Consider the following 27,657-nt stretch of genomic DNA (forward strand, 5'->3'; position numbering starts at 1 on the left):
AAAGAAATCACATATTCTGATAAAAGTACATAAACTTTTATTTCAATCAAATCAAGAGTTTAAAACTGAGATTGTAATAAAAATGTACTGCATCAAAGAATCAAAAAATGGTTTGCTTGTAAATAAATGTCCAAGCACACAAAAATAAACCATTTTTAAATGTGTTTATTTCTTACAGTAGCATAAAGATTAAAAACAGTCCATAATTACACAAAGACTGCGGTTGTGAAAGGAAAGAAAAAGCACTGACCAATAGACACTATATCAACACTAATGATAAGTTAATGAAAGCAAACACAGTGGCACAGTGAGGATATGTACAGTCTGTTGAAGGGTTCCATCAAATGAAGAACTGGATTCAACATTGTGTGGATAATGGAGTTTGTTCTACTCAAATGGACATATCTAAATACTGTAGCCTCATTTTTTTTTTTTTTTTTTTTTGGCTGCCGTTTTAATTATTTCTTCAAATCGAAAGGGGAATTTACCATAAAGCCTTTCAAAAATGTCAAGAAAACAAAATGAAACTGCCTCCCTCACTCAACATCTATCCTGGAGGCACAATCATGTGTTTGATTGTGGAAAACTTAAGTCTCACAGGCTGTGTAATGTTCATAACATTGACAACTTTGCATCCTTTAATTCTATAAACAATTCAGCAAAAGATGATATGAAGTCCTAAAAAGCTCTCTCAGTGTGACAATAAGGATCCACAAATACCAGTAATTTAGTGCTGAGAACATTGGCAAGAGCATAAAGAGAAAAAGCCAATTTCGAATTGATCTCGTCATGCAATTTGGCCACAGACAGAACGTTTCAAATGGAGAGAACAGAGAAATAATGTAGTCTTTCATAAATTGTTTGAGGTTTGCCTGAATATCATTCGGCAGGCTACGATTTGACACAAAAACAAGAAGAGAAACATCCCTCATAGCCCACTAGTACCATAGGATTACTGAATACTGTTAAGAGCAATACATACAAGAACTTCACGAGCCAGCGTTTTTCTTAATCTAAATTTTCTGAACAATACATTTTAAAAAAAAAAATCAGGATAAGTAATTGGTTAAAAGTCTTTGGTGACCAACTGCACATCTCGATATTCTACCAATAAGATTGCAGCCCATCCTACGTGTCCGTGATATTAGAATTTCACTGTAAAACGCCTTATAATAATCCCTCAGAATAGGTCAACTGCAGCACTGTGTATTTAATATTCCCCGGTATATAACCGTCAAAAGACGATTACACTTTATTGGCAATGTATAAAAGCACTTGTGTGCCACAAGTCTAGATTTTCTAAAGGTTCAGGAGACTTTTCCGACGTGAAAGCGAATGCAGGTAGGTAGCGCTTAAAAAAATGAAGAGGGGAGAAAGTTTTCAGGTGAGAGAACTTTTCCCACCCTGATCCCGAAGGCACGGCGCTCAGCTTAGTTTAAAGTAGAACAGACAAGAGGATGAGATGGTGGCGCACAGGAGAAGCCGTGAATCATGTGTGGGTGGAGGACAGCTGGTGGGTAGACGATCCTTGCCCTATTTTAGAGCCCAGATTTGTGCGCGCGCGAATGTGTCAATAAATGCTCTGTAAGAAGACTAAAGGAACAATAACATGTGTTTATGCGTCTTATAATGAGGTTAGCGGTGCTCTGGAGAGAGGATGTGTCCAGAAGCGAGGACAAGGCACCCAAGCATGTAACATATGTGCATTTGCACACTGAAATAGCTGATATGTCTACATTTTGAAAAAGAACTACTGCACCTGAAAGTCAAAACTTGGACTAGGCCAAAACAGAAAGCTACGGACCCCCAAAGGGAAATGGCGATAGGAGAGGGGAAGTAAAATCGATCGTATTTCAGTGCTTTTGCGTTCTCTCTGGAATGTTTTACGTTCCCCCGAAACCTTGCAAAATCTCTCTCGCAAAACTTTTTGCGTTCGCTCGCAGAACCTCTGCATCCCTTTGTGTTTGCTCACAAAGACGTCAAAAGTTTTGAGCGCGAATCCAAAGTTTCTCAGGAGAACGCAAGCGTTGTGCAAACGTGCGCATAATTTCTCTGGGAAGCTAACCCAAAGTTTCTCAGGAGAACGCAAGCGTTGTGCAAACGTGCGCATAATTTCTCTGGGAAGCTAACCCAAAGTTTCTCAGGAGAACGCAAGCGTTGTGCAAACGTGCGCATAATTTCTCTGGGAAGCTAACCCAAAGTTTCTCGGAGGAAAGCAAACATTTTCAAGCTAATGCAAAATGTATAAACTATAACAAAAGATAACTAAAGCATTGGAATAATTATCCTCCCATCTCATTTCCCCCACATCACCATGTCCTTTAGGGCCTCCGTAGAAAACACTTGGCGTTCACATGGATCTTTCTTGTTATCCTTTGTCTTAAAAATGTATAATGTAATAAATTACACAAGAAAAACCTATTTTTGATGGTAAATGACTGAACAGCAGCAAAGGAGTGTCTACTCTACATGCTTTCAAGAAAACATTTATCAATGAGATCCATCAATTTTACCAAGATCTGTCAGCTAGTTTTGAATTGTATCGCAATGCATCAGGCTTCATAAATGAAAGCTTATTTCTCTCAATCTGATGCTTTTTGCAGTTTCTTTCCATCATTTAATACTATTTCAGTAGTTTAGATTTAAGGGAGTATGTGCTGTAGATCAACAACGAAGCGCTACTACTGTTCACAGTGCATCTCTAAAACAATCACCACGGCTGTATTAGCGTTGATTTCTAAATGTACTCCACGTATTTTGAATATATTGCTCATATGTGTTCATATTGGACTGCGTCAGTGGTTTTGAGTATCTGTCCATCCTCCTCAGACCAGAGGAACGATCAGTACTCAAGATGTAATTAGCAAAAACAAAAAACTAACCAAAAAGCAAAGTTGTTCAGACTGATGCAAGCACACAGTGATAGCAAACTGTTAGCAGGATCATTTCAAACACGAACAACTAAACATAAAATATCTTATAAGACAGAGTAAAGCTTGGTTTATGCCCGGTGACGTGAGGAGTAGTGAAACGAGCCGCCATTATGTCCAAGCTTTTAGTTAAAGGGATAGTTCACCTAAAAATGTAAATTCTGTAATTTACTCACCCTCACGTCATTCCAAATCTGCCCAGCTTTTTCCTTCTATAAAACACAAAAGAGGATGTTTCGATAAATGTCTCTGCGGCATTTTTTTTCTTTCTTCGAATTCAATGGTGCAAAACAACTTTGGACCCCATTGACTTTCATTGACAACAGTTTTTTCAAAAACATTCTTCAAAATATCTTCTTTTGTGTTTTGCTGAAGAAAGTACACCATACAGGTTTGGAACAATATGAGGGAGAGTAAATGATGACAGAATTTTCTTTTTTTGAACTGTCCCTTCAATGAATCACAGAGTACAATGATACACTATGGTGATTGTAGGTCTCACTCATCTATCTTACCTCGGCGTGAGCACACATAAGAGATAGGCGGGAAAGAGTTCTCGTATCATCACTACTCAACAAAAGTCATAAATATGAGTTTATTCCATTCCCAGCACATATACCTAACATGCTGTTTAGTGGTGAGATATTAGTGTTCCTTTCCAAGTCAAGTTCCTTGTCCCAGTTGAGGTAGGCTTGCAAGGAAAAGCACATTTACTAGCGTCTCCTCTCAAAACCACCACATTATGGGGGACACTTGTCCAGACTCCTGACCACTCAGGACAGCACAGAATGGTAATAAGATCATGAAACTACTTCTTGATCATGTTTAACAGGCACACTAAGTGTGTCAAGTGGATAATGGGTGGTTTTGTTTATGGTAGTCCATCAGTTGGTCCATTTCTTTGCACCTGGTGCCCAGATTCACTTTCCAGGAAACACTGAGATCTTGCCAGCCTTGGCCAGCTTGTCGATGATCTGGGCCTCGTAGTCTGCATCATGGACACCTGTTTTACGAAACTCTCCAGAATAGCGGTTCTGCTCCCAATAGTGGTGCCAGTTTCCCCGACTGTCCGCCCCAAAACCAAATACATTCACCTATAGAGTCAAGAGGCAGAAATTAATTCACAGTCACTGCTTGGAAATGTAAATAAAACTTAAAATTTTTATGATTTATAATATAATCTTACGTAGTTCACACTACTGTTCATACGATTTTTTCTTTTGTGAAAAAAACTGCTTTTATTTAGCCTGGAAGCATGGAATTGATCATAAGTGACAGTAAAGACATTTCAGTTTCACCATTACAGAAATAAATTACTAATTAAAATAAATTAAAATAGAAAACTTAGTAAAAGAAAAGTTTGAATAATATTTCACAATATTAGTGTATTTTTGTGAGCATAAGAGACTTCTTTCAAAAACATTGTTTCCAAAACTTTTCAATCGTAGTGTACACACACACACACCTGTTCATATGCCCGTTGACAAAAATATCTAATCAGCCAATCACATGGCAGCAACTCACTAGGCATGTAGACATGGTCAAGATGATCTGCTGAAGTTAAAACTGAGCATCAGGGCAACAGTAACTCAAATAACCACTCGTTACAACCGAGGTCTGCGCAAGAGCATCTCTGAACAGTGAACGCGCAACACTTCAAACCTTGAAGCAGATGGGCTACAGCAGCAGAAGAAGAAGATCACACCGGGTGCCAATCCTGTCAGATAAGAACAGGAAACTGAGGCTACAAATCACACAGGCTCACCAATATTGGACAATAGAAGATTGGAAAAATGTTGCCTGGCCTCGACTTCTGCTGCGACATTCAGATGGTAGAGTCAGAATTTGGCATAAACAACATGAAAGCATGGATCCATCCTGCCTTGTATCAACAGTTCAGGCTGCTGGTGGTGTAATGGTGAGAAGGATATTTTCTTGACTCACTTTGGGTCCCTTAGTACCAATTGAGCATCATTTAAACACCACAGTCTACCTGAGTATTGTTACTGTCCATGTCCATCCCTTTATGACCACAGTGTACCCATCTTCTGATGGCTACTTCCAGCTGGATAATGTGACATGTCACAAAGCTCACATCATCTCAAACTGGTTTCTTGAACTTTGCAATGAGTTCACTATACTCAAATGGCCACCGCAGTCACCAGATCTCAATCCAATAGAGCAGCTTTGGGATGCGGTGGAACCGGAGATTCACGTCATGGATGTGCAGCAGAAAAATCTGCAGCAACTGCGTGATGCTCATGTCAATATGGACTAAAATCTCTGAGGAATGTTTCCAGAACCTTGTTGAATCTGTGCCACGAAGAATTAAGGCAGCTCTGAAGACAAAAGGGGGTCCAACCCGGTACTAGAAAGGTGTACCTAATAAAGTTACTGGTGAGTGTGTGTGTGTGTGTGTGTGTGTATCATGCCCTCCTAAGGTCTTACCTCATCACATACATGTAGAGCAAAGAACAGGACGAGCATGCCAGTGGAGGGATAGCGCCCATGATGATGTGTCCAGCGGTCATGGATGTATTTAAAGAAAGCTGGGTTGAAGATCTGAACCTACAGGTTTGATACATATGCAGATTTATAGCAGCACAGAGAAAACAGATAAAGACTCAATGTGAGATTGATAGTGTTCTATTGTTCAGGATCTAAAGAGTGTCTTAATTCAGAGAATATAAATCTTTGAGAGATGGGATAGGAGGATGGGAATATATTACCTTGTCTTTATCCACACGCAGAAACTGCTTCACTGGAGCGTAAGTACTAAGAGAGAGAGAGAGAGAGAGAAAGAGAGGGCGATTTGGAAAGATAAAGTTATAAGTCTTCCCACTGACATCTCTTCATCTTTTCATAAAAACCCGGGAGTTGAACTGCTGCTAACTTTCTAGTGTTTTTCAGTGAAGTAGAGAATATTGTTGATAAAGTGCTACGATGTGTGGCAGTGTGTGTGTGTGTGCTTTGAATGTTGAATTTATGGGTACAGAACACTGCAGTGTGTTCATAGACAGAATATAATCAATGTCTCATTGGCCATGCTGCAGCTACTACGGCATTCTACAACTCATTTTACTCAAAATGCAGGAATTGACAACCAAATTTTTATTAAATCCACATTGCGCCTGTAAACTGAACTGAAATACTAATTTATTGATGAGATGTCACACTCTTAAAAAAAAAAGAAAAAATATTTAAATAAGAATTTGATTTAAAAAAAAAAAACGGTTTAGGCATTGACAACCAAATTTTCATTAAATCCAGTGTCTGAAAACTGAAAAACTCGTTTATCGATGGGATGTCACATTCTTATGACTTTTTTTTTTTTTACCATATTAAAATGACAATATAAATTAAATGAAAAAGGAAAGAAAAAGAAGAAAAGAAAGAATGAAAATGAAATGAAAAATGTTATTGTGCTCACAAGCGGATCTGGCCGGTGGAGAGAGCACTTGTGATCCACAACAAGTCGAGAGTCTTGAAGGGCACCAGCACAAAGCTCACGTTGGCCGCCAGGTTTTTGGCACTCTCTGGGTACATGAAGTGGTGTGTGGTACGGCTGCCGGCATCCTCTTCGTACCCTACAGTGGGGGCCAGGTTCATCCTGGAACACACAGATCCAATTGAATTAGACCGTGAAAACCCTCTCTCTTTTTCACTGAAGCAAGCCATATTACTTTGGCATTTCATTATTTTCCCCATGATAGAGTGAAATGAACAAACAGAAAGAGCATTCAGGTTGAAAAAAGCAGACAGAATGAAACCCTCGCCACTCATTGTAATGGCATAGAAAAGAGTAATCAGGACATTATTCAAAATTCTCCTTTTGTGTTCCACAGAAGAAGAAAAACATGACAGGGTATCTGCAGAGTTGCTAAAATCAAATAAATGTAAGACCTGCATGAATAAAATGAGTAACCACGTATCTCAGCTTATTTTAATTAAACGGGCTGCAGCACATATTCAACTTCAAAAGAGGGAAAGAGCGAGTTTAAAATACACAAGACATGTTTTAATCGATACTGTACATAAGTACTGAAATTGGCTCACGTCATCTCAATACAGATGAATTAGAAATCAATCAATATTTTGCTGATTCTATAATGCATTTAAAAAGCTTTTTGCAGATACTAGTCAAATTTATATACTGAATTTAATGATGAAATTTTAAATGCCAGATCCAGTTTAATGTGTCACTAAAATAACCAAATAATAATAACATCAGAGAAAGTATTTTATGCATAAAGCAAGACTAAAAAATACAAAACAACAAGAATTTTATTTTGAAATGTCTAGGTTTTTAATTGCAAAATTGTCATAATACATCAACGCTAGATAACGGTAGATCATTATTGGCATAAATGAGTGATATTCATTGATTTAGAATTGCTCTAAAACTGCAAACCTGAAGAACATGCAATGGCATGACATTTTCACTTAGACTGTGCAGCGTTCACACATTTATTTAATTAAATCATCACCTTTGAAGTTTAATAATCACATTAGGCCCATCACATCACAGTTCATCCCCAAATTTAAGACCTTGTGATAATTAAGACATTGCTAAACCATTTAGGATATTTAAGACTTTTATGGCCTTAAATTTGATCAAATTGATTTTAAGACATTTTAAGACTTGAGAATGAGGATGAATAAATGACACAATTTTCATTTTTGGGCGAGCTAGTCCTTTAAGAGAGACAGACTGCAAGAGACTAGCAAGATGATGGAGAAAGGGTGGATCAGACGGGAACGCAGACGGGGTCGGTGTCTGTTCGGAGACACGTCTATTGCGCCGATGGATTTCAGAGCTTTATATTTCACAGCTCATGTCCTCTCAACAAAATTCTCCGATTAGAAGAAAAAAAAGAAAAACCCTGCTACCATTTCTCATTCTCTATCTGCATCCTACATGTATTCACTCAAATTCAGAGAACTACCTTACATCACCAGGATTTTGTAACATGTCGAATCTCAAGCTTGTATAGAGCCAGCAGGAAGCTTTAGATGTAATAGTCCTGGAGATTTTAATGCAAAACAACAAATGTACATGTCCGCCTGTTTCTCTCTTTATCTTCTTAAGACTCAAAGCTTGTCTCAAAGCCAGGCAGATGATTTACCAATCAAATCTCAAGTGCTTTTCTTCTTATATCATCAATCTTTAATAAACACAGGCCAAAAAAAACATGGCTTAAACTGGAAACCACAATACTCATTTAAAATGAAGATTTTTTTTTTTTAATGAAACCACAAGGAAGGTTTATTATTCTAGAGCTCGGTTTTGGTGTTTAGTATTATACATTTGGTGATATTTTTTATTTTTTTTACATAGCATTGGTTTTCACACCTGCCCTCAAAAAGTTAAAAATATTTGACATTAAAGGGATAGTTCACCCAAAAATGAAAATTCTATCATTGTTTACTCACCCTCAAGTTGTTCCAAACCTGTATGAGTTTCTTTGTTCTGCTGAACACAAAGAAAGATATTTGGAAGAATGTTTGTGACCAAACAGATCTCGGTCCCCATTGACTACCATAGTATATTTTTTTCCTACTATGGAAGTCAATGGGGACCGAGATCTGTTGATTACAAACGTTCTTCCAAATATCTTCCTTTGTGTTCAGCAGAACAAAGAAACTCATACAGGTTTGGAACAACTTGAGGGTGAGTAAATGATGACAGAATTTTCATTTTTGGGTGAACTATCCCTTTATAAAATCAAGTCACAAATAATTATACAGAAAATCCACACCAGTACGTAATATAGAAGTATATACAGAAAACGTGGGATACATGGATGCTACAAGGATGCTAACTGTACCGTTTAATTACCATTAAAAAACCTTTCAGGACAATGCAAATTTATATGAGCCAATAAACGGCAACAAACACATTCGACTGGGGAAGAAAACTCATACCATCTCTTAAACCATCTCTTAAACAGTGTCGAAATGAGAGCAGACAGCAGTTAAACAAATAAAGAGACGAGGAGACAGCTGAAGAAATAGATGGATTCGTCGGAGGACGGGATTAATTTAAGACTTCACTGAAATAGCACCTCAATTTATACCTCCATCTCTTTCAGCCTCTCCGTCTCTCTGATCTCTACTAAACATACACTGTTCTGTCTCCCGAAGGCCATTATTTTACTCTTTTCTTTAAGCAGCAATACGCACAATCTGCCCTTTTCCATTTTCATTCGACTGAAACCTGAAATTGCAAATGTCAATCCACCATATCTGGCTGTGATCAGTGTCCCAGAAAACAGGACCATTGTTGCATACTAAAACTAAGGTGAATACTCCTGATTCAAAAACATTGCTATAAGCTATAAAATAAATACAACTATAAATATATTGATACGGAAAAAGATATAGACGTGGCTTTCTTTCATCAAAGGTCTTGCTCGAGCAATGTTCTGTTGGTTTCTCATTTTATTCCTTAAAAGGTTATGTAATTGTTTTTAATGTTTAATGCCAGAGGCGAGCTAAACAGATGACGACAGCGCTGTGACGAAGTCGTCATTAGTAAACATTGCAAGATGGCTATGGATGAACACCAGTTGTTTGAAACGGCTTTGGCCGCTACAATGAACGAGTTAGACTTGGCTTTTTCTCTAAAAGAGGAACAGAAGACGGCGCTCGAATCGTTCCTTTGCAAGAAGAGCGTTTTTGCTGTTTTGCCGACCGGATACGGCAAGAGTCTAATCTACCAGTTAGCTCCGCTGGTAGCTAAGCGTATGGGGCTTGTTGTGATTGGTCATAGTGTTATCCAATTGCGTGCAGTGAGATTTTCAAATGCATGCTTGGTGCCGCCCCTCGAGCTGGCCGATTTTCATTAGTCGATGCCAGACCATTAATCTTTCAGATTTAGGTCTGGATTTCCAGGCTATCCTAGGCTAAAATTGGGCTGAAATTCAACCTATGTTCTAAATTTGCAAAGGAACTATCGTATTGATCAACCAATAGAAGATGATGGGGGTGTTAAGGAAACCCATTTGAAAAAAAAACTTATTTTTGCTAGAAGTAGAGAAATTACATATTTCACCTATAAAAAAAAAATAATAAATAAACTGAAAAAACAACAACAACCTTTTTCATATTTTGTTTCAAAACCCAATCATAATCTTGAATATGTACTTAGATTCCATTTCTTTCCCTACTTCTTTTCCCAGAGGCATTTCAAGACTCACCTCATAATGAAGTCGTGGTCATCAATCACTGGACCGTAACCTGCCCCGCGGAGGTTTCCTGAATTCCCCACCACGGCACAGCGCAGACAGCGGGCAGGGTCCCACGAACCGTATGGGGAACGGCCTGGAATGACCTGGAACAGCCTCTGTAGAACTTGCTGGATGTTGTGGGGTTTGAATTGAGGCTGCAACATCTGTACAGGACCCAGAGGGAAGAGAAGGGAGGGAGGGAGGAAGAAAGAAAGAAACTGACATAAGGTTGGGCAGTTATCTTTTAACTTCAAACCATCTGCACACCTGCCTGCGCACACATGCATACTAAAATAAACATCCAGGCAGCCAATTAGCCACTGTGCCAATAAAGCCCTCTGCGGTGAGGAATGAATACATTTAAAAAAAACGTTCAAGACCAGACCTAAAATCTTTTCTTTTGTGTTTTACTGACATCCCTTCATTCTCCGGTTTCTTTCCTTTCCTTCTCCTCCTCACTGTCCCCAGTTTTGTCAGGTCTCTATTGTAGCTAATAATTCTGGGCAGATGTTCTCTGGGTACACCCATCTACATGATGGAAGCCATTGTGTTTAATGTGAAAACTCGGTCACCAACAGAATTATTTTTTAACTGTATTTTTGATCAAATAAATCCATCCTTGGTGAGCAAAAAATACTTTTTTCAAAAACATTTAACAAAAACGTACCAACCCCCAAGATTTTGACCAGTAGTGTATATATTCATTTAAGATACAGTATATGTGCATCTTTAAATGTATAGCAGATTTAGGCAAAAATCTGAATTTAAAATTGGAATTGGAATAAAAGGAAGAGGAATTTAATTAATTGCAATTCAAAAACTTTGACTAATTTCATTAGTCCAACAAAAGCTTCATGATTAAACAAATTACACAATTCATTTTGAGTAATTATGCCCATTATACTCTGATTAGACATTTTCTAAAGTTCAGTAAAGTCCAAAAATTCCAATATTGCCAAAACATTTAAAGTCTCCCTGTAGTCAACAATTTTATCTCTTAAAACTCATCTTTGATCACCAAAATGACATATTTAAATGTTTTTTCCTTGATGCCTTAAAATAGCTTGAATGGCTTTAGTATATGCGGTTCTATGAATATGCAAATTAACCCTGCCTCCACTCACTCACACCAGCTCAGAGATCCACTCGTTGAACGATCACGTTGACGTGATTGTGTAGTTTGTGACGTCAGAAACAAACAACAGCAATTTCAAACCGCGTTTTTGTCTTTGGTTCATTGCAGTTTAAAAGAGAAAATACTCAGCAGTGGTGCTGACTTATGAATTTGCACATTGTTTGTCTTAAAGCATACACACATATAAACAACATTAAAAGCTTGATTTTCACCACAGGGGGACTTTAGCAGTTTCTATTTTATTTTATTATTATTACCAGTAAGCAAACACCTAGAACAGCATTGGGACAGCATGTTTTTGAAGTGCAAAATTCTGTAGTTTCCAGAAGTGCAGACATTTTCCCAACCCTCATCCCCAAATCTTTCTGCTTCTTTTGCTTAATGCAGTCCTCCACCCTCCCTGCTTTTAATTTACTCCGCGCAAGTATTACAGACTAACATTTTTCAGCTGACACACTTTTTTCAGACATTTCTCATGTTCTCTTGGCTTCGTGTCGCTTAAACATGATGCATAAGCACAACTGCAGACCGCTAACATCCCTCACTAAAAGGAAAGAAGCACAGTAAAATAGGTTTCTTTTAATTAAGGACAGTGGGAGTTTTGCAGACATTTCATTTTGTTTTTACCATTTAGTTAATGCATGAGGTCAAAAGCATTTCACGAAATCGAACCACAACAAAGTCTAACCACGTCAAGGGAATGCAATCCTGATATAAAAGCTGCAACTGAGTAAGATCACTTACCACCCACCAGTAGTACACGTCTGAAGGCAGCTGGATGTTGTCCCGGATCCACACAGGCGAGATGTCCGGGTCGTAGTTCTCGTCGAACCAGTCGGAAACGCCTGGGTCGCCCACGCACCGAGAGCAGGCACATGTCTTTTGCTGAGAGCTCTCAGCTGGGATCACTCGGTGGGAACCAGCATAGCTGGGAACTAGCTTAACCCTGCGCGACTCTTCCCATCCCGGGGGTTCAAAGTAAGGCAGGCCGGCTCCTCCTCTCAGGGAGAAGGAGAAGAAGAGCGAGGTGAGGAACAGGAGGGCCAGGGATCCCAAGACCACGCAGACGCGCAGGGAGCATCGCATGCCCCCGCGTTCTCCTGCCGCCACAGCTCCAACGGGCGCCCAGGGCCTCAGCTCACCCGTCCTCGGAGTTCGTGCCCATGTGGCCCATCCCCATCCCCAACCCAAGCCCAAGCGTCCCTCTCGCTGCGGAGGCACAGACGGCATGCGCCCGCCCCACTGCCATGAACCGGCCCCTGCCACCGTGCCCAACCTGGACTCAGTACTACTTGGCGTACTGAGCGACACAAGCTTTAAACCCAAAAGTGTGTGAATCTCACAAAACTGTTTGCCTGTGAACTACCACTGCTGATCTGCCGTCTGTCTGTCTTCTCTTTCAACGTGTCACCGCTGCCGTGGAGCCTTTTACCGCTCTTTATTTTCGATCTCTTCCCCCTATGGGATCTCCTCCAGCTCTCTCTTTCACGCTTCTGAACTGTCACGGTTCAAACAAACACCAGTCTTTCGCCTCTAAAAAAATCAGTCTGCTTGTAGGCGTGTGTGTGAGATCTGCTCTATTCTCCTCGCAGTGACAGTTGGAAGAATAGCCCTCTCTGCGGTTTTGACATCTCAGTGCCAGACAAGCTAGGCTGTCATCCGTGTCTGTTCCATTACAGTCCTCTATGAGTCCAAATTTGTCACTGTAATTTGGTTTGACCGCATCCTTACGCTCTGTCTACCGAGCCACCGTGCTGAACTTCACAGCCAGAGGAGGAACAGGGTGGAGTTTTCTCACAGACTTGTAATGAAGTTCTTTTGCAGACATCTTGAATAGCTTTATATTATACAACACTCTAAACTCTTTCCGCCTCATTCATTTCGTTGTAGTCGCGTATCCTGCGAATTATTTTAAGTGCAGAGACATGCCGCCTCATTTGTCTTGATCATTGGTCTTTATGATGTCTTCAATGAAACAGATTCAACTTTGAGCTTTCAATTCACAACCGTCTGGAAAACAGCAGTGGGGTTTGAACATTCCAGTCTAACTGTGCACTTTAGGACATTCTACATCATAGTTTGATAAGTTGAGCACTTTGACTCTCTCCAGGTCAGTGGATGATAAAAATGAACCAAATAAAAAAAAGGAGTAAAAGATGGCAACAAAGACGATTAAAAGAATCTAATGGCTCAAGAACAAAAAAGGGATTTGAGAGCCAAGGAGCTGGATTATAGAAAAAGGCAAACAACAAAATGCCATCACTCCATCAGATTTTCTTCAAACACTGCAGTTGTCTAGCAGCTAGAGGAGTACGTGATCAGTCGAGTGCGTGCGAACGTGTGTTGCGTCGCAGGACTCGCCTGCCAATTTCACGATGACAGCTTTTAACGGAATTGGTGAGGTGGAGAACTCGGATTTCAACAAGGCAATGTGCCCTGACCTGCTGTTGTACTGTAATCTCCAAATCTATAATCTCTGGGATGCTGCTGGCCCACCTGTGTGATCTCTCTTTCTCTTTGCCAGTTTGCTGCCGAGAAAACCCGTCAGTCGGAGAGGGTGCAGTGCATCAGAATCATAGAGGAATCCAGATGCTGTTGTCTTCAGCTGCTCTTCTTGATTTAGGGCGACCTTCCAAACTACAGGGTAACAGACAGACAGAGAAGTGCAGAATTATGTAGTGCATATCAAGACAGGGATTTGCATTCATAATGTTATTATTTTTTAGTTGCACAAATTCTAAGACAGATTTTCATATTCAAACTTTCAGAAAACTGCCAAAAAATAGCAGATTATTGGCAAGCAAAATTTTAAATATATATATATCACACAGTTACATGCCAAAATGTGTTTTGCTCCTGAGACATTTTTCTGCATTTATCACAAATTACAATAATATGACTGAAATGTACACAGAAAAATAAAGCAGTGTTTTGAAAAACATACCACAAATGTTTCTACAAATGTACAGGGGCTGTTCTAAAGTCTGAGACACACTGAAAGGATTTTGAAAAACGTAAACCTAATGAAAAGGTTATGGAAAAATGATTATGAAAATTTTCTACACTATTCCTAAGGTCACCAACAATTTCTGTCGATATGAACTCCTTTGTATAAAAAACAAAACAAATGTAATTTAATCACACGATTAGATCAAGAGCTGCTGTCAATGCTACAAACCAAATACTGGGCTAAGCCACGCCCCCTCCACTCACTCGGACAAACAGTCAACATTCGGTAACAGGCGCTATGGCAGCTGTCACAGTAGGAGACATTTCACAGTAGGCAATTGATGATTTTTGGAGACAGAAAGATTATATATATCATCTCGAAGTTACCAAAAGGGCCTTAACTATGCATTGGAGGGTTATATTCATAATTTTATTGTTGAGAAGGTCGATGAAAAGCTTCAGCTCCAGACAAAGATTTACAGATCACAGTGTAAACGTTATAGTTTGGTGCTATTTCGCTTTAAACCCGCGTCCTATTCGCTTTGGACGCGCTAATGGATTCAAAATGTATCTATTCGCGTTTGGTGTGAACGCAGCATAATGAACAGGCTGCGATGTCAAGATTGCAATGCTGAAATGTGTGTGTGTGTCAGAGAGAGAGAGAGAGGCGCGGGCGCGATCGAACAGTGGAAACATAAAAACATACTCCATCATTTTGTTCAGCTAGAAGCTAGGCTAACGTTAGCCTAACGTTACGTTAAAGATAACGTTCAAATACGTTGTTGACTTAAAGTTACCTTAGAACAGATGTAGACATTCTTGTTTAATTTATCCACGTTTAGTTGGTGTTGTGGTCTAAATTACCGCATAACTTAATCCAGAGCAGACACTTATCTCGGTTGAGATGTGGCTTGGGAAAGGGTAAAAAATACACACCGTAGGCCAGCCTCTCAGGATACCTAGTGTCGGAGTTGCATGTACCCCATGCACACCGTTTGACCATTTTAAACTTAAAATGACAAGAAAAAAACATATAAAAACGAATGAAAACCGACTAACTGCAATACATTTCAATGGACGTGGAAGCAGAGAATGTCCGAGTGTATTGGGTTAGCTATGCGCACTGTGATTGGCTCATCGCGTTTGGGGGCGTGGCTTAGCATAGGTCAATTCTGCCATTCTCAATTCATTTTAATTTTTCAATCCAAGGGCAGTCAAATTTAACCCTGATAAAATAATTTGCAAATAAAAATAGTGTATCAAATTAGAAAACAATACAAAATAAATGAATTTTTACAAGTGGTCTCACATTTCTTCTGCCACTATGAGAAAAAAAAGAAAAGCATGGTAATATAAGCATTACCTGTCATAATGCACCAAAAGTTGCAGCTCAGAAATCCTTATGGTTTCTGCCTTCAACTTTCCAATCCTTCTTTTCCCCCCTCTTGTTCACTGACTTTTCATTTTCATCATATTCACTGATAACTGTCCCTCACACAAATTTTGTGAAGACACCACAGTTGAAGTGTTTCTATCTTTGGGGCTCTCTTGTGACCACTGATTTATGTTGAATATTCTCTGTAGAGCATCCGCTGAGCTAAATTACCAGAGCTGAATATGTGGAGCACAGGCATGGGCATGGGCATGGACTTCACTGCTCTCACAAAATTACACCAACCAATTTGTGCATGTTTTAACATTAATTTAAATGCATGTTTGTAAGAACAGTTTCGACAATAAAAGCAATGCAGGATAATATATTTACACACATCAGTTTGATGCCAACAGTTCAATCGTGGATTTAATAGAATATATTGAGACAGCATATCAAACAAACAGGTGGCTCGTGCTGTTTTCACTGTGGCTGCAGATTAAATCACGTGCTTGTGATTGCATGCGTGGGTGAGCCGCTAGAGATCACATAATGCTCTCCCTTTCATTCCAATTAGAAAAATGAATGTCAGATTTCATTTTCTACGGCAGAGGTAAATGCCTACTTCTTTGATTCAGACGTTGTCAACCTTAAACGCGCTACTTCTTTTTAGACGCCCACATTATGAAGAGAGAATCAGAACGAGGCTGCGGTGCATGCACAGTCATTTAATGCTGCTACAGCAATTCAGGTTTAATCGTTTTTTTTCTGCTGCTGGTGCAACGGGAGCGCGATCAGGGTTGACGTTCTGAAAAGCATGAACTCGCCCAAGTTTCGACTTTTATGTGGGCTCCCAAACTTTTTGTTCCATTTACCTTTTCGATTTCGAACTCCTTTAGTTTATGTTGCCAACAACGTAATCGTTTGTCGACTCGTCAGTAAGTGGATGAGTGTGTGGCGTGTGCGATTAATATTCGACTTAAAATAATCGGTCAGTAGGCCTTATGTTCTGAGGGATTAATATTCGATTTGGTCAGTAGGCCTTATGTTCTGAGGGATTAATATTCGACTTTTAAAAAATAATTCGTTCAGTAGTAGTTCAGAGCTGTTGGTTGCGGTTCGAGTTACTTTTAAATTTAAACTAAACAAATTAGGCTACTAACGATTTTTAGAGTATAGAAACAACAAAAGAGGGTGCATGCACAGTTATTTAATAGCAATTCCAGTTTAATAATGTTTATTTCTGCTACACCCTTCATGCTGCTGCTGATGTTTATGTTGCCAACAATGTAATCGTTTGTCATCAGTAAGTGGATGAGTGTGTGCGATTAATATTCGACTTAAAATAATCGGTCAGTAGGCCTTATGTTCTGAGGGATTAATATTAGACTTAAAAAAAAAAAAAACGGTCAGTAGTAGTTCAGAGTTGCTACACCCTTCATGCTGCTGCTGATTACTGGCCAGTAATCAGGTTATGCGACGGGAGCGCGATCAGGTTTGATGTTCTGAAAGGCGTAAAAGTGCCCAAACTTTTACTTTTATGTGGGATTACGCAAACTTTTTGTTACATTTATTTTTGATTTCGAAATTCCAACTCCTTTAGTCTAAGTACAAATAATAAGCTAAAATTAAAATGTAGTCGTCAGTGAGTACTAAATGCGTGTAGTGTGCGGTTATTTAATGACATTCGACTGTACTATACGGTTATCCGGACCACACCTGACCACATGTGACCACAACCGCTCTTGGTTGGTCGTAACCCCAGTGACGGGTGGTTGATTATAATTTAACTTTTTTTAACTTTAGTTAGTGTGCAATGTTGCTGTTTGAGCATAAACAACATCTGCAAAGTTACAATGCTCAAAGTTCAAAGCTAAGGGAGATATTTGATTTTAAAGAAATTGCATTTTAAGGAGGACAACAAACGGCTGGTAGGGACTACACATAAACCCCGCCCCCTGAACACAATTTATAGATTATCAAGAAAGAATATGCTAATCAATGACTATAAGATAACTACACATATGCTACATAAATTCATCAACTAACTGTTAAGAAATGTCCTTTGAAATTTTCAGTGCATGTCTATGTGAGTGCAAGCTGTTGAAGCTCCGCCCCGTGTGCTAGGAGCAGCAGCTCATTTGCATTTAAAGCAACAGACACAAAACGGTGTGTTTTTGCTCACCCTCAAAAAGTGTATTTTAGCCATTTTAACATGCTATTTAAAAATATCTGTGGGGTATTTTGAGTTAAAACTTCACAGACACACTCTGGGGACATCAAAGACTTATTTTACATCTTGTGAAAAGGGCATTATACCACCCCTTTAAAAATAATTCTGTCAGTAATGTTCTGGGGCAGTTGTTTGGTTCGTGTTAGTTTTAAAGTAAACAAATTACAATTTTTTTTAAATATAGTTTGGATGTGTACATTTATCAGAACATGACAAATAATCAGTACTCGTGGTTTGATGGCCAGTGAAAACTTTTAACAAACTGTAGGCTAACTTTTATTAAACTTTTGTGGTTACTGAAAATTTTATTGAAAAAGAATCATAATTAATAATAGTTAGTTAATAATAATTGGCTAATAGTTTATTTATTATTTCATTTTTCTATATTCATCTCAATTTCTATACATGCCAATGTAACCAATGTAAAAACGGCATGAGAGTTTTATGACCAGCAAATAAGTGTGATGCACTGTCTAAAAAAAAAAAGTATGGAAATCAGTAGAATATAAAATCTCAAATGAAAGGCAAAATCCTCTTAAAGCAGCATTATGCTCCCTGTCTATTCAATTCATGCTTCATTTTCTCACCAAGCTTTGCATCCTCTACAGTCTACCCCCATCCAATGGTCTTCTCATTTATAAAGCCATCAGCACACATTGCTTGCTAGACTTAAAACAAACAGGCAGTTGAGATATGGAACCATTATTTCCATATTCTCTTTTGGTCAGCACATCTAAACATGAACTGCTACAGATATTGCTTTCACAGTTGTGCTCAACATATTAACACTCATTCTTGACTCGACACATATACATATGACACATGCTTGTAATACGTTCTCAAAGATCAATTCAGGCAGAGAACACGAATATCAATTTTTCCATTTCTTCCTCCTTCAAACACTGACACAGGTATTACACACAAAACATCCACTGACCTTAGTTTACCCTTTCTTTCCCTCTCTCTTTTGTTATTCAGTCGCTTTTAGTGGGTCTTGACCAATGTGCCTGATCAGCAAGGGTGAGCCGAGCACTGTAGAGTGGGTGTCTGAGTTGCCTTGGCAACGAAACCTCACAGCTGGCTGCAATGGAAATGTAATTGAAAGAGAAGAGCAGACATTCACATACTGGGTGGGCTTGCGTTCTCTCCGACTCGCATGCTGGACGGGTTGTTCTCAAATATTCAACAGTCAATGCTCCAACTTTTCCGCTATTATCAGATTGGATGGAAGCAGGGAGGAAAAACGATGCCTGTCCAGTGACTCTAGGGTTAACATACTGTCAAAACGTGCACTCTCTCTTGACTGAGGATTAATCTAATCATAAAATAGTAATTTTCAGCGGCTTGGCCCTAAGGCTTAATCTAATTTCATGTTTAATGGATTAAACCCTTTTAAAGATGGATACATTATTGCTTGTTATTTATGCTTTATGATTTAGCTATTTCAATCAACATTTTCTTCCAAGGTGATCTGGTGTCAGTGGAATGTGTTTTCAGAAGCCTTTGTTCAATGATTCTTTGTTCAGTCAACATTTTGAAACTCTATAACTGTGAGAGGAATAGCATTTAATTCTTGGGAATGTGGCATCATGCTGTTAGTGCCATTGCACGTTATCAATCACAAAGACGTTCATTTACAGAGTTCATAGTTCATACTTAACTTAAATCGAAGATGTGTTGTAAAATGAAACTTTTTTTTTTACAAGGCTAGTCCTAGTTTGCATTACAGTCACACTAATCACAAAAAAACTAACCTTTCACATCAAGCCCTTAAACCAACTAAATGATGGAAAAACAAGTAAGAAATGCCTACATCTCTAATCAAATTCAAGTCTCAATTTCATTGTATGTATAGCCTTCAGCTTCAGTCATGTTTATTTCCCATTCTGCCTCTCTAATAAAATACTGGCTCTCATTTTTATTTCTTTTTCAGTTTCGTCTTATTTTATACTCTCTCAAGGGAAAATTAATTTAGCCTTGTGCACTAAACATGAAAGTAGAACTAGATATAACCTTAGGTGCTATTTTGACTCATCTGAACAAGCCTGATTAACTTAATGTCACAATTATCTTGGGCATAGATAAAAAAGCTTTAAGTCCTCATCTAAAAAACATCCTTCCGCACCAAATTTATAATAATCTAACATAAACAAAAACATTCCATGCCATCTTTTTGACAGACATTAAATATCACTTTCTTTCTTTTAACTCTGAGACTATATTTCATATCCATGCTAAATGGGGCATTACCCTGAGGAGGCACTGGATCAGTTATCAGCATACAAGCAATCTGTATTCATGAATTGTGTTTGTGCCCGAGAGCAATGAGTTAACACACCCTCTTGAGTCACATTCTCCTGGAGCTACTGTTGACCCTTCATCATGCCTTTCTACATCTATCCACAGGGGATGCCGACACCAGCCAGGTCCTCCGCGTCCAGCTCACAGAAGCTGGTCTATTATGATCAACCATGATAAGCCACAGACACACTGCTGTAGAAAACAGCCCTCACGGATCTCAAAGGCCTGGGAAGAATACTGAAGTTTTCAGAGCATAAAACATCTCAAAGAAGCAGCAAACAGACCATACAATTATTATATATATATAATAACATTGTTTTTGGACAATTGCAGTGTCCAGTCTACTCTCTTTTGTCTGCGCCTCCCTAAAACTTGTGTTAAAATCATGCAGTTATTGCAAGCAGTTACGATATGTACATTTGCGATATATCATGCAGCCCTATAAATAAAACCTTGTATTTTCAAATGATGCACTTTGAAATCATCCCTAAAAAAGCAGACAAATGGATACAATATGTGGTCAACCTGACCTACCCCCTCCTTACTGACCCTGTCTCCGTTGCTCTTTCACATCTTCTCACTGTTCCCCTGTGGCATATTCATGAATTATCCATGCATCTGCGGCTGTACCTATCTACTGATCTATCTACAGTATCTCTTTCTATTTGGCAAGTACAGAAAAAGATGCTCTTTCAGCCTGTGCCCCTTGTCATCCCTCTCCATTCTCTCACTCATTCTTTCAATTTAACAATGTTTTTAATCCCTTTCTCTGCATGACAAAGTGTTTCTTCTCCTGTGTTCAGAAATGTCTCTCTTCCTCGCTCATCCAGTACAGATCCTCTCAGGCCACCTAGACTGGGGCCAGATGCCAAGGCCTGTCGCAGAGCCCATCGATTTTGAGGAAAACCAGGGGTAACGCTGGCTCCGGAGCACCACAGCAGAAGCCATCATAGCTGGCACAGTTAACCCTTATCTGACCACCTCACTGAATGTTGCTCACATATTCTGAGTCATAAAAAAAGTCATTTGGATTAATTTACAATTAGTAAATGAGGTAAGCTACAGTGGTGTGTGCTTGTTCAGTGTCACACTGCAATAATCTAATCAATCTAATGTTTTTAAATAGAGAAAGGTGAGAATGTCATGTTACCTTCCTGTCTAGGCTGAACTCAAGAGGACATTTTTATAGAATCTTGTTTCTGCCACGAAAAAAAAAAAGCAATTGCGAGTTTATATCTCACAATTCAGACTTTATAACTTGCAATTCCGAGTTTATGTCTCACAGGTCTGAGAAAAAAAGTCATAATTGGGAGTTATCATTTTGAATTGTGAATTATAAAATGGGAACTGCAAGAGATAAACTTGGAATTGTGAGAAATAAAGTCAGAATTGTGTAAGCGCAATATAAGCACAAATGTCAGAGTCAAAACTGCTAGATAAAAAGTCGCAATTATCTTTTTATCTATTTATACTGTGGCAGAAAAAAGCGTCCGTATCTTTGGGACTGTTGCTGTGTGTAAAAAGCATTACATTTTCAGTGATCTGACATGATGAGCATCTGAAAGAAAACTATTCCATCTGTTTGGGCTTGGGAGCAGGTCTCCCAGGGAAAGAGAAGCCCAGAGAACTCATGCATGTACGAACACACGCAGATATACAGATATACAGACAACTCTTGTCTTCAGCAGCAGGTGCCCTATTTGTTATTTTCTGTACAATCCACGTGGTCTCCAAATGAAGAAGCAAACATAACTGTAAATGTTGAGTTGAGCTATTTAAAGGGTTAGTTCACCCAAAAATGAAAATTCTGTCAGTAATTACCTTCATGTTGTTCCAACCCCATGTTTCGCTCAACTTCGGAACACAAATTAAGATATTTTTGATGAAATCTGAGAGCTGGCTCACTCCTTTCATAAGCCGCTAGGTAATTGTGAGCCTACGTTCTGACGTACAACCTAGAAGCGCTGCGCTGTTACACTACGTGAACTCACTCAGAGGCCCACATAGAAGAAAATGAATAGTTGAATAAAGTAGTTTTTCTTTTTGCGCACAAAAAGTATTCTCGTCTCTTGATAAACTTATGGTTGGGCCACTGTAGTCACTTGGACTATAATAACAATGTCTTTACTAACTTTTCTGGGCTGGCAAGTTTCAATAACATAGAAGCCTATGAAGGAGTGAGACAGCTCTCAGATTTCATCAAAAATATCTTAATTTGTGTTCCGAAGATGAATGAAAGTCGGGGTTGGAACAACATGAGGGTGAGTAATCATTTTTGGGTGAACTAACCCTTAAGTTGATATAGCTGGATTTCAGGTGTTGTCGCAGCTCTTTGAATTAACCAATTTTAGCCATGATAGAAAAAGGTTTCCTATAGAGTAACCTATTTAAAAGCTCTCATATGTGACTCGTTGACAGCGTTCTCCCTCTGTACACAGTGTTAACCTAGTTAAGGCTAAGTCAGCAGGACTTTTGTTGGCTCCTAAAATTCCCCAGGTACTATGTTAGCCTAGTTACAGAAGATGAACATCTGTCATATGGAACAGTTGCTCAAACAAGACAAGTTTCCAGTCTATCACAACACACAAAGTCCTTTTTTTAATCCACTCTTGTACACCACACTGTAAAAAATGATGTCAGTAAGTCATGACAACATGTTTTTACATTATTTTAACCCATCAAAATATTATACAAAATTCAATTGATTTTTAAGTTGAAATGACTTGTACATCTAAGTTGATTGAACTTAAAAATTTAAGGCAGCACGTTTTTGAAAATGATACCAGAGCCCGTCTACGGAGAGCCTGCCCACTCCCTATTAAGTCCTATTGTACCGAATTTTGGTTGTAGTTCCACCAGAGTTCCACTGTGGGCGATCGCCCATGAGTGCAGAATGAATGGGAGTCTATGGGGCTAGACGGCTAAATTTGTCTCTTTCACCCGATTACCGTTGAGAAATCTCAGATTCGATAGTAGGTTTTGCAAGTTCAACATGGGTTATAGGTCGAAAGTTGAATGAACGAGTACTTATGTCCTTTCGATTTCTTACAGGTTGAGTTGTTGTTGCCCATTACACGCTAGCATTCTGCTAATGAACGCTGATTGGTCAGTGAAGGACTGATTACGGCCAGAGATACCGCTTGATGGCATCGTGGCATCCGAAGCGGGACCAGAAACAAACAAAACAAAAACTCGTCTAGCACGTGTATTTACCTGTGTCAGCTGTGTTGTCGATGCCTCGAGAGAAAAGAAAGTGCAGAGCACGAAAGCACCAAAGTGACTGAAGGACTATGTGTATGAAGTCATTGACACTTTAAAATACTTTTTAAAGCAAATAAGTGACTCTAAAAAATCTAACACCCAGCAATGTGTAATTTCTTTGCATCTCCTTTCGAATACAATATTCAAATTACTAGACAAAAAATTATATCCTGAGAAAAGTGGATTTTGATGGGTATACTGACATAGACCTCCATTCATTCTGCACTCGTCCTGTGAGCGCCCTCATATGGAACAAGAGTGGAACTGCAACCAGTTCAGAAGCCGGAAGTGTACTGAGAGTGAAACTTCTCGCCTTATTAGACATTCTCTGACGATACCGTTATCATCTGTGTAAACTACAAAAACGTGAATTTGTGAAAACGGTGACATCATGTGCATGTGTATTACGTGTACAGTCTATAGGCGCGTCGTCTTTCTTTAAAAAGTGACTTCGCCAACTACTGGCCTGGCAGCATAACACGTTTCTTTATCGTTTTCACAGATCCATGTGAACGAGGATCATTTTGGCAACATTGTCATCTGCAATCTTACATTTTTAGTACATCGTTGTTGTGTGAACAGACACTCAATGAAACAATCTTTAGTAAACTAAACGATCACTCAGGAAAACGACAGGATAAATAACAAGTCTTACCACACTAAAACTGGCTGGCAGACAGGCAAACCAAAACACAATGACAATAAAACAGAACTACCATTACACACATCAGGTGACTAAAATATTCAATGCTTTGATTTATTTATTATGGTTTCAGCACTGAGTCACTGTGCATACCGTCACAGAAGATTTAATAAGAAATTGATGATCCTCCATTAAGCCTTAGGAAACATTACACTGGATGTCTACAACTCGTCATGCTAAACTCAGCCGGGCCATTTGCTTTCTGGACTGCATATGCATGGTGAAGCTGCAAAACAGATTTATTTTTGAGTGCATGTGTCCATGACACTGGAAAAAACAACAAAAATATTGGTAACATTTTACCATAGGTTTCATTTGATAACAATAGTTAACCACATCACTTAACATGAAATAACAACGACCAATACTTCTACAACATTTATTAATGTCAACATTTACGAATACATGTTTGAGGTCAAAAGTTGTTTATTAACTAACATTAACAAAGGTTAATAAATGCTGTAAGAATATAGTTCATGTTAATGACCTAATGCATGAACTGTTAACAAATGAGACCTTATCATAAAGTGTATTATTATTATTTTGAAGATTATCAGAGTGTTTTACAAGACGATTCCATTTGAGTTTTTCTACTTCAAAATGTCACGGTAATTCAATGTGTTGTTTCTTTGTAATTATTTGCAAAATTGACTAGCAATTTCTTGAGTGAAAATTGTTTTAAAATAAATCCTATACACCATTTTTCAGTATGCAATGCATGATATTTCTTCAACAAAAAAAAACCTCTAGGCTAAAAGAGAGCCCTATCACCACAGTGACGCAATTAACCCAAACAGCAAATGTCCTCAAGTTCTCTCACTGAAAAGGGACCAATTAGCAAAGGGCAAATTGAATGTCATGATAGAATCAGATATTAATTAAAAGTGTTGCAGCAAAGCCTGTGTTTAGATATTGAGATATTGTGTGATATAGAAGTTAAAGTGGGCTTAATGGCCACTCATCTAAAACATCATGATCTGCCAAAATTTTTATCGTCTCTTATCTGTCTACATATAATTCAAATACTAGTAAAAAACAAACCTTAATCAGTTCAGACCAATACTTGAGTATAACTTGGTCATTTAGGTTATATGTTATGCAACTCGGTATGGTCAGAACATATTTTTTACATAACAATAAAAAAAAAAATATATATATACATTTCTTCAAAATCTCTCTCTCTCTCTCTCTCTCTCTCTCTCTCTCTCTCTCTATATATATATATATATATATATATATATTAAAACAGCAATGTTAAGCAAATCTAGTTTAAAAACCACTAATACCTACCAATTTATCTGTGATAATTGCTAAATGCACAGTTCTTTGGGGATAAGGGCATAGAAAAATGCTGGTCAGCTAAAATCTATGAAAATCTTTAAAGCACAGAGTTTATTAATGCACAAGTGATGTTGAAACTCTGATACAGCCGTGTATCGGATGGCTAAAGTGATTCTACTTGGCTAAAAAAATGGAAGGAAATCTTGCACTTTTACCATAAGTTTCCCTGAAAAAAGAAAATGGATGGTAATAGATCTTTAATAAACGTCTTTTGTCTTTCTGGACAACGTACTGCTTATTTGATTTCACTTTACTGAGTTTACATTCACATTTATGGAGTTCAGTTGTGTCTGCTTTGAACAAACTGCATAAGCACGAGACAAAGACTTGATTAGGTCACCCTGTCACATCAACCCCAAGAAAATCCTTTACTACCCTTCTTTCTTTCCTGTATCTAAGCAACGCTGGCAGATCGGTAAGGGTGGGTTTAGAGTGGAATGAGACCCTCACATAAATGAGATGGGTTCGGACACAAAGGGGCAAGCCACGGGTCCCTCTTGAGTGCCTCTATGCATGATGCGGGCCATGGACCACTAGCTACTCAATCTGGGACTATCTGCTTTAAAAATAAAAATAAAAAAGGAGGGATGAGACATTAATGGAGTGAAAACCACATAAGCATTGACCACAACAGGTTATCTCACACAAAATGTACACAAATCAAAAATGTTATGATGCTCATGCTTTTCTTACCTTGCAATGCCTCTTAAGATGCATAACCTTTCATCATGATGAATTCTTAAAACCTGGGCAGTTTTTGGATATAAAGACACCCACTTCTCCTCCTCTCTAGAACGTAAATTTCTGCTGACTGTTGTAGATGTTGCACTAAATGAAGAGCATTCAGCTTCCATCTGATTGTTCACATGAATTCTTTGTCGGTAGTTGTTGCAGCGTCCACATAATATGCTGATGCAGATGTGCACAAAATGTCCTGCTGTGCGTTGTTTCAGCGTCTCTAAGCCCTTGGATAATGTGCAACAATGTAATTCTCACAACGTTGCGTGCAGTCCGTGTGTTGCCCCCCCTCAACAAGACACCCTTACCCCACATTCTCCAATCGCCTTTTACAGTCTACTGGGATATGTAGTTCTTTAAATGATTTATCACAAAACTGCGAACCTTTACTTTGCTCGTGCAGTTACTCAAGTGACTTTCCCAATACATTATTTCTTGTGTATTTATCTACACAACACCTGAAAAGTAGTGTAAGTTGGTGGCAGGTGTTGCGTGCGAGTCCTGCGCCTTTTTGTACTACATTTCCCACAATGCATTTGGAACAGATGGAATTCAGACCGCTAAGTGCTGTGATTGAGGATGCTCAGAGAATATACATTCAATATGTCCACAACGTATACATTATATATTCTCTCTCTATATATAAATATTTAGTCCTACATACATATTCTATTATTTCTCGTATATTCATATCTGTTGTTAAATGTAATCACTGTCCTGAAAAAAAAAAAAAAAACTTTTTGGCATAACCAACAGACACATATATAGGCAACATTACTTTTTATGATGTTGAGATGCTGTATTAGAAGTGCGTAGCATTCAGGCTGTTATTTTTACTCGTGTATAGTTTTAATACGTGGCATTATATATGGAATTAATTCTCAATGTGCATTCCAGACAAGTCCCAGTTGATGCACTGCTGCCGCCTTGTGGAAATGATTCATGCCTTCTTTGCACTACACTGAGACGGCACAAATAAAAAGTGTAAACTTCACACACTTTTTTTAAACGAATTTTATTTGGTCATAAATGACAGACAAAATTAGGTAAAAATGTGATCAGGTCTACAAACCGTTGCCTCTGTAAGACGGGGTTTGTGTCAGGAGTCTTTTGCTTGAGCAGCAACCTCAGGTACATTGTGAATTAATTTTGGTAATGTCTTCGTGAATTTGCCCGAATAGAGAATGGTACCAATATATTGCACAAGTTCTAACAATACACTGTAAAAAATATATTGTTGGCTGGTTTAACTTAAACGTTAGAAACCTGGTTAACTTAAAAGTTTGAGTTAATACAATGAAAGAGATTGGTTTAATCAACAGAAAATCAAAATATGATGTTATCTGAACCACAGTAATTATATATGTTCATCTGACATAAGAAAAAAAAAGTTGTAATAACAAATAATGAATAATATATATATATATATATTATTCATTATTTGTTATTACAACTTTTTTTTTCT

General features: G+C 38.4%; 1 protein-coding gene across 2 annotated transcripts; it reads right to left on the minus strand.

Annotated features, from left to right (window-relative positions):
- Positions 1-423: 423 nt before the first annotated feature.
- On the minus strand, positions 424-26,512 carry st3gal2 (ST3 beta-galactoside alpha-2,3-sialyltransferase 2). Of its 2 annotated transcripts, XM_084408559.1 has the most exons (8): positions 26,148-26,487; positions 18,786-18,929; positions 12,039-13,931; positions 10,130-10,323; positions 6,361-6,540; positions 5,660-5,705; positions 5,379-5,498; positions 424-4,024 (listed from the first exon to the last, which is right to left on the minus strand). In XM_084408559.1, the coding sequence occupies exons 3-8, from the start codon at positions 12,522-12,524 to the stop codon at positions 3,851-3,853; spliced, it is 1,200 nt and encodes a 399-aa protein (XP_084264685.1). In that variant the 5' UTR covers positions 12,525-13,931; positions 18,786-18,929; positions 26,148-26,487; the 3' UTR covers positions 424-3,850. The 2 variants fall into 2 exon arrangements, with proteins under 2 accessions (XP_084264685.1, XP_084264686.1); XM_084408560.1 differs by lacking the exon at positions 18,786-18,929 and having other exon boundaries at positions 26,148-26,512.
- Between the last annotated feature and the right edge of the window lie 1,145 nt (positions 26,513-27,657).

The sequence above is a fragment of the Rutilus rutilus genome (genome assembly GCF_951802725.1).
Source record: "Rutilus rutilus genome assembly, chromosome: 5".
Lineage (NCBI taxonomy): Eukaryota > Metazoa > Chordata > Actinopteri > Cypriniformes > Leuciscidae > Rutilus > Rutilus rutilus.

Bases quoted from the DNA above. Each gene is read 5' to 3' on its own strand.
- st3gal2 (XM_084408560.1), bottom strand. From the start codon at position 12,524: ATGCCGTCTGTGCCTCCGCAGCGAGAGGGACGCTTGGGCTTGGGTTGG. The intron at 6,541-10,129 runs GTGAGTCTTGAA...TGTGTGTTCCAG, and splicing joins GACCACGACTTCATTATGAG to GATGAACCTGGCCCCCACTG. The intron at 5,499-5,659 runs GTAATATATTCC...TCAAACCTGTAG, and splicing joins TGCGTGTGGATAAAGACAAG to GTTCAGATCTTCAACCCAGC.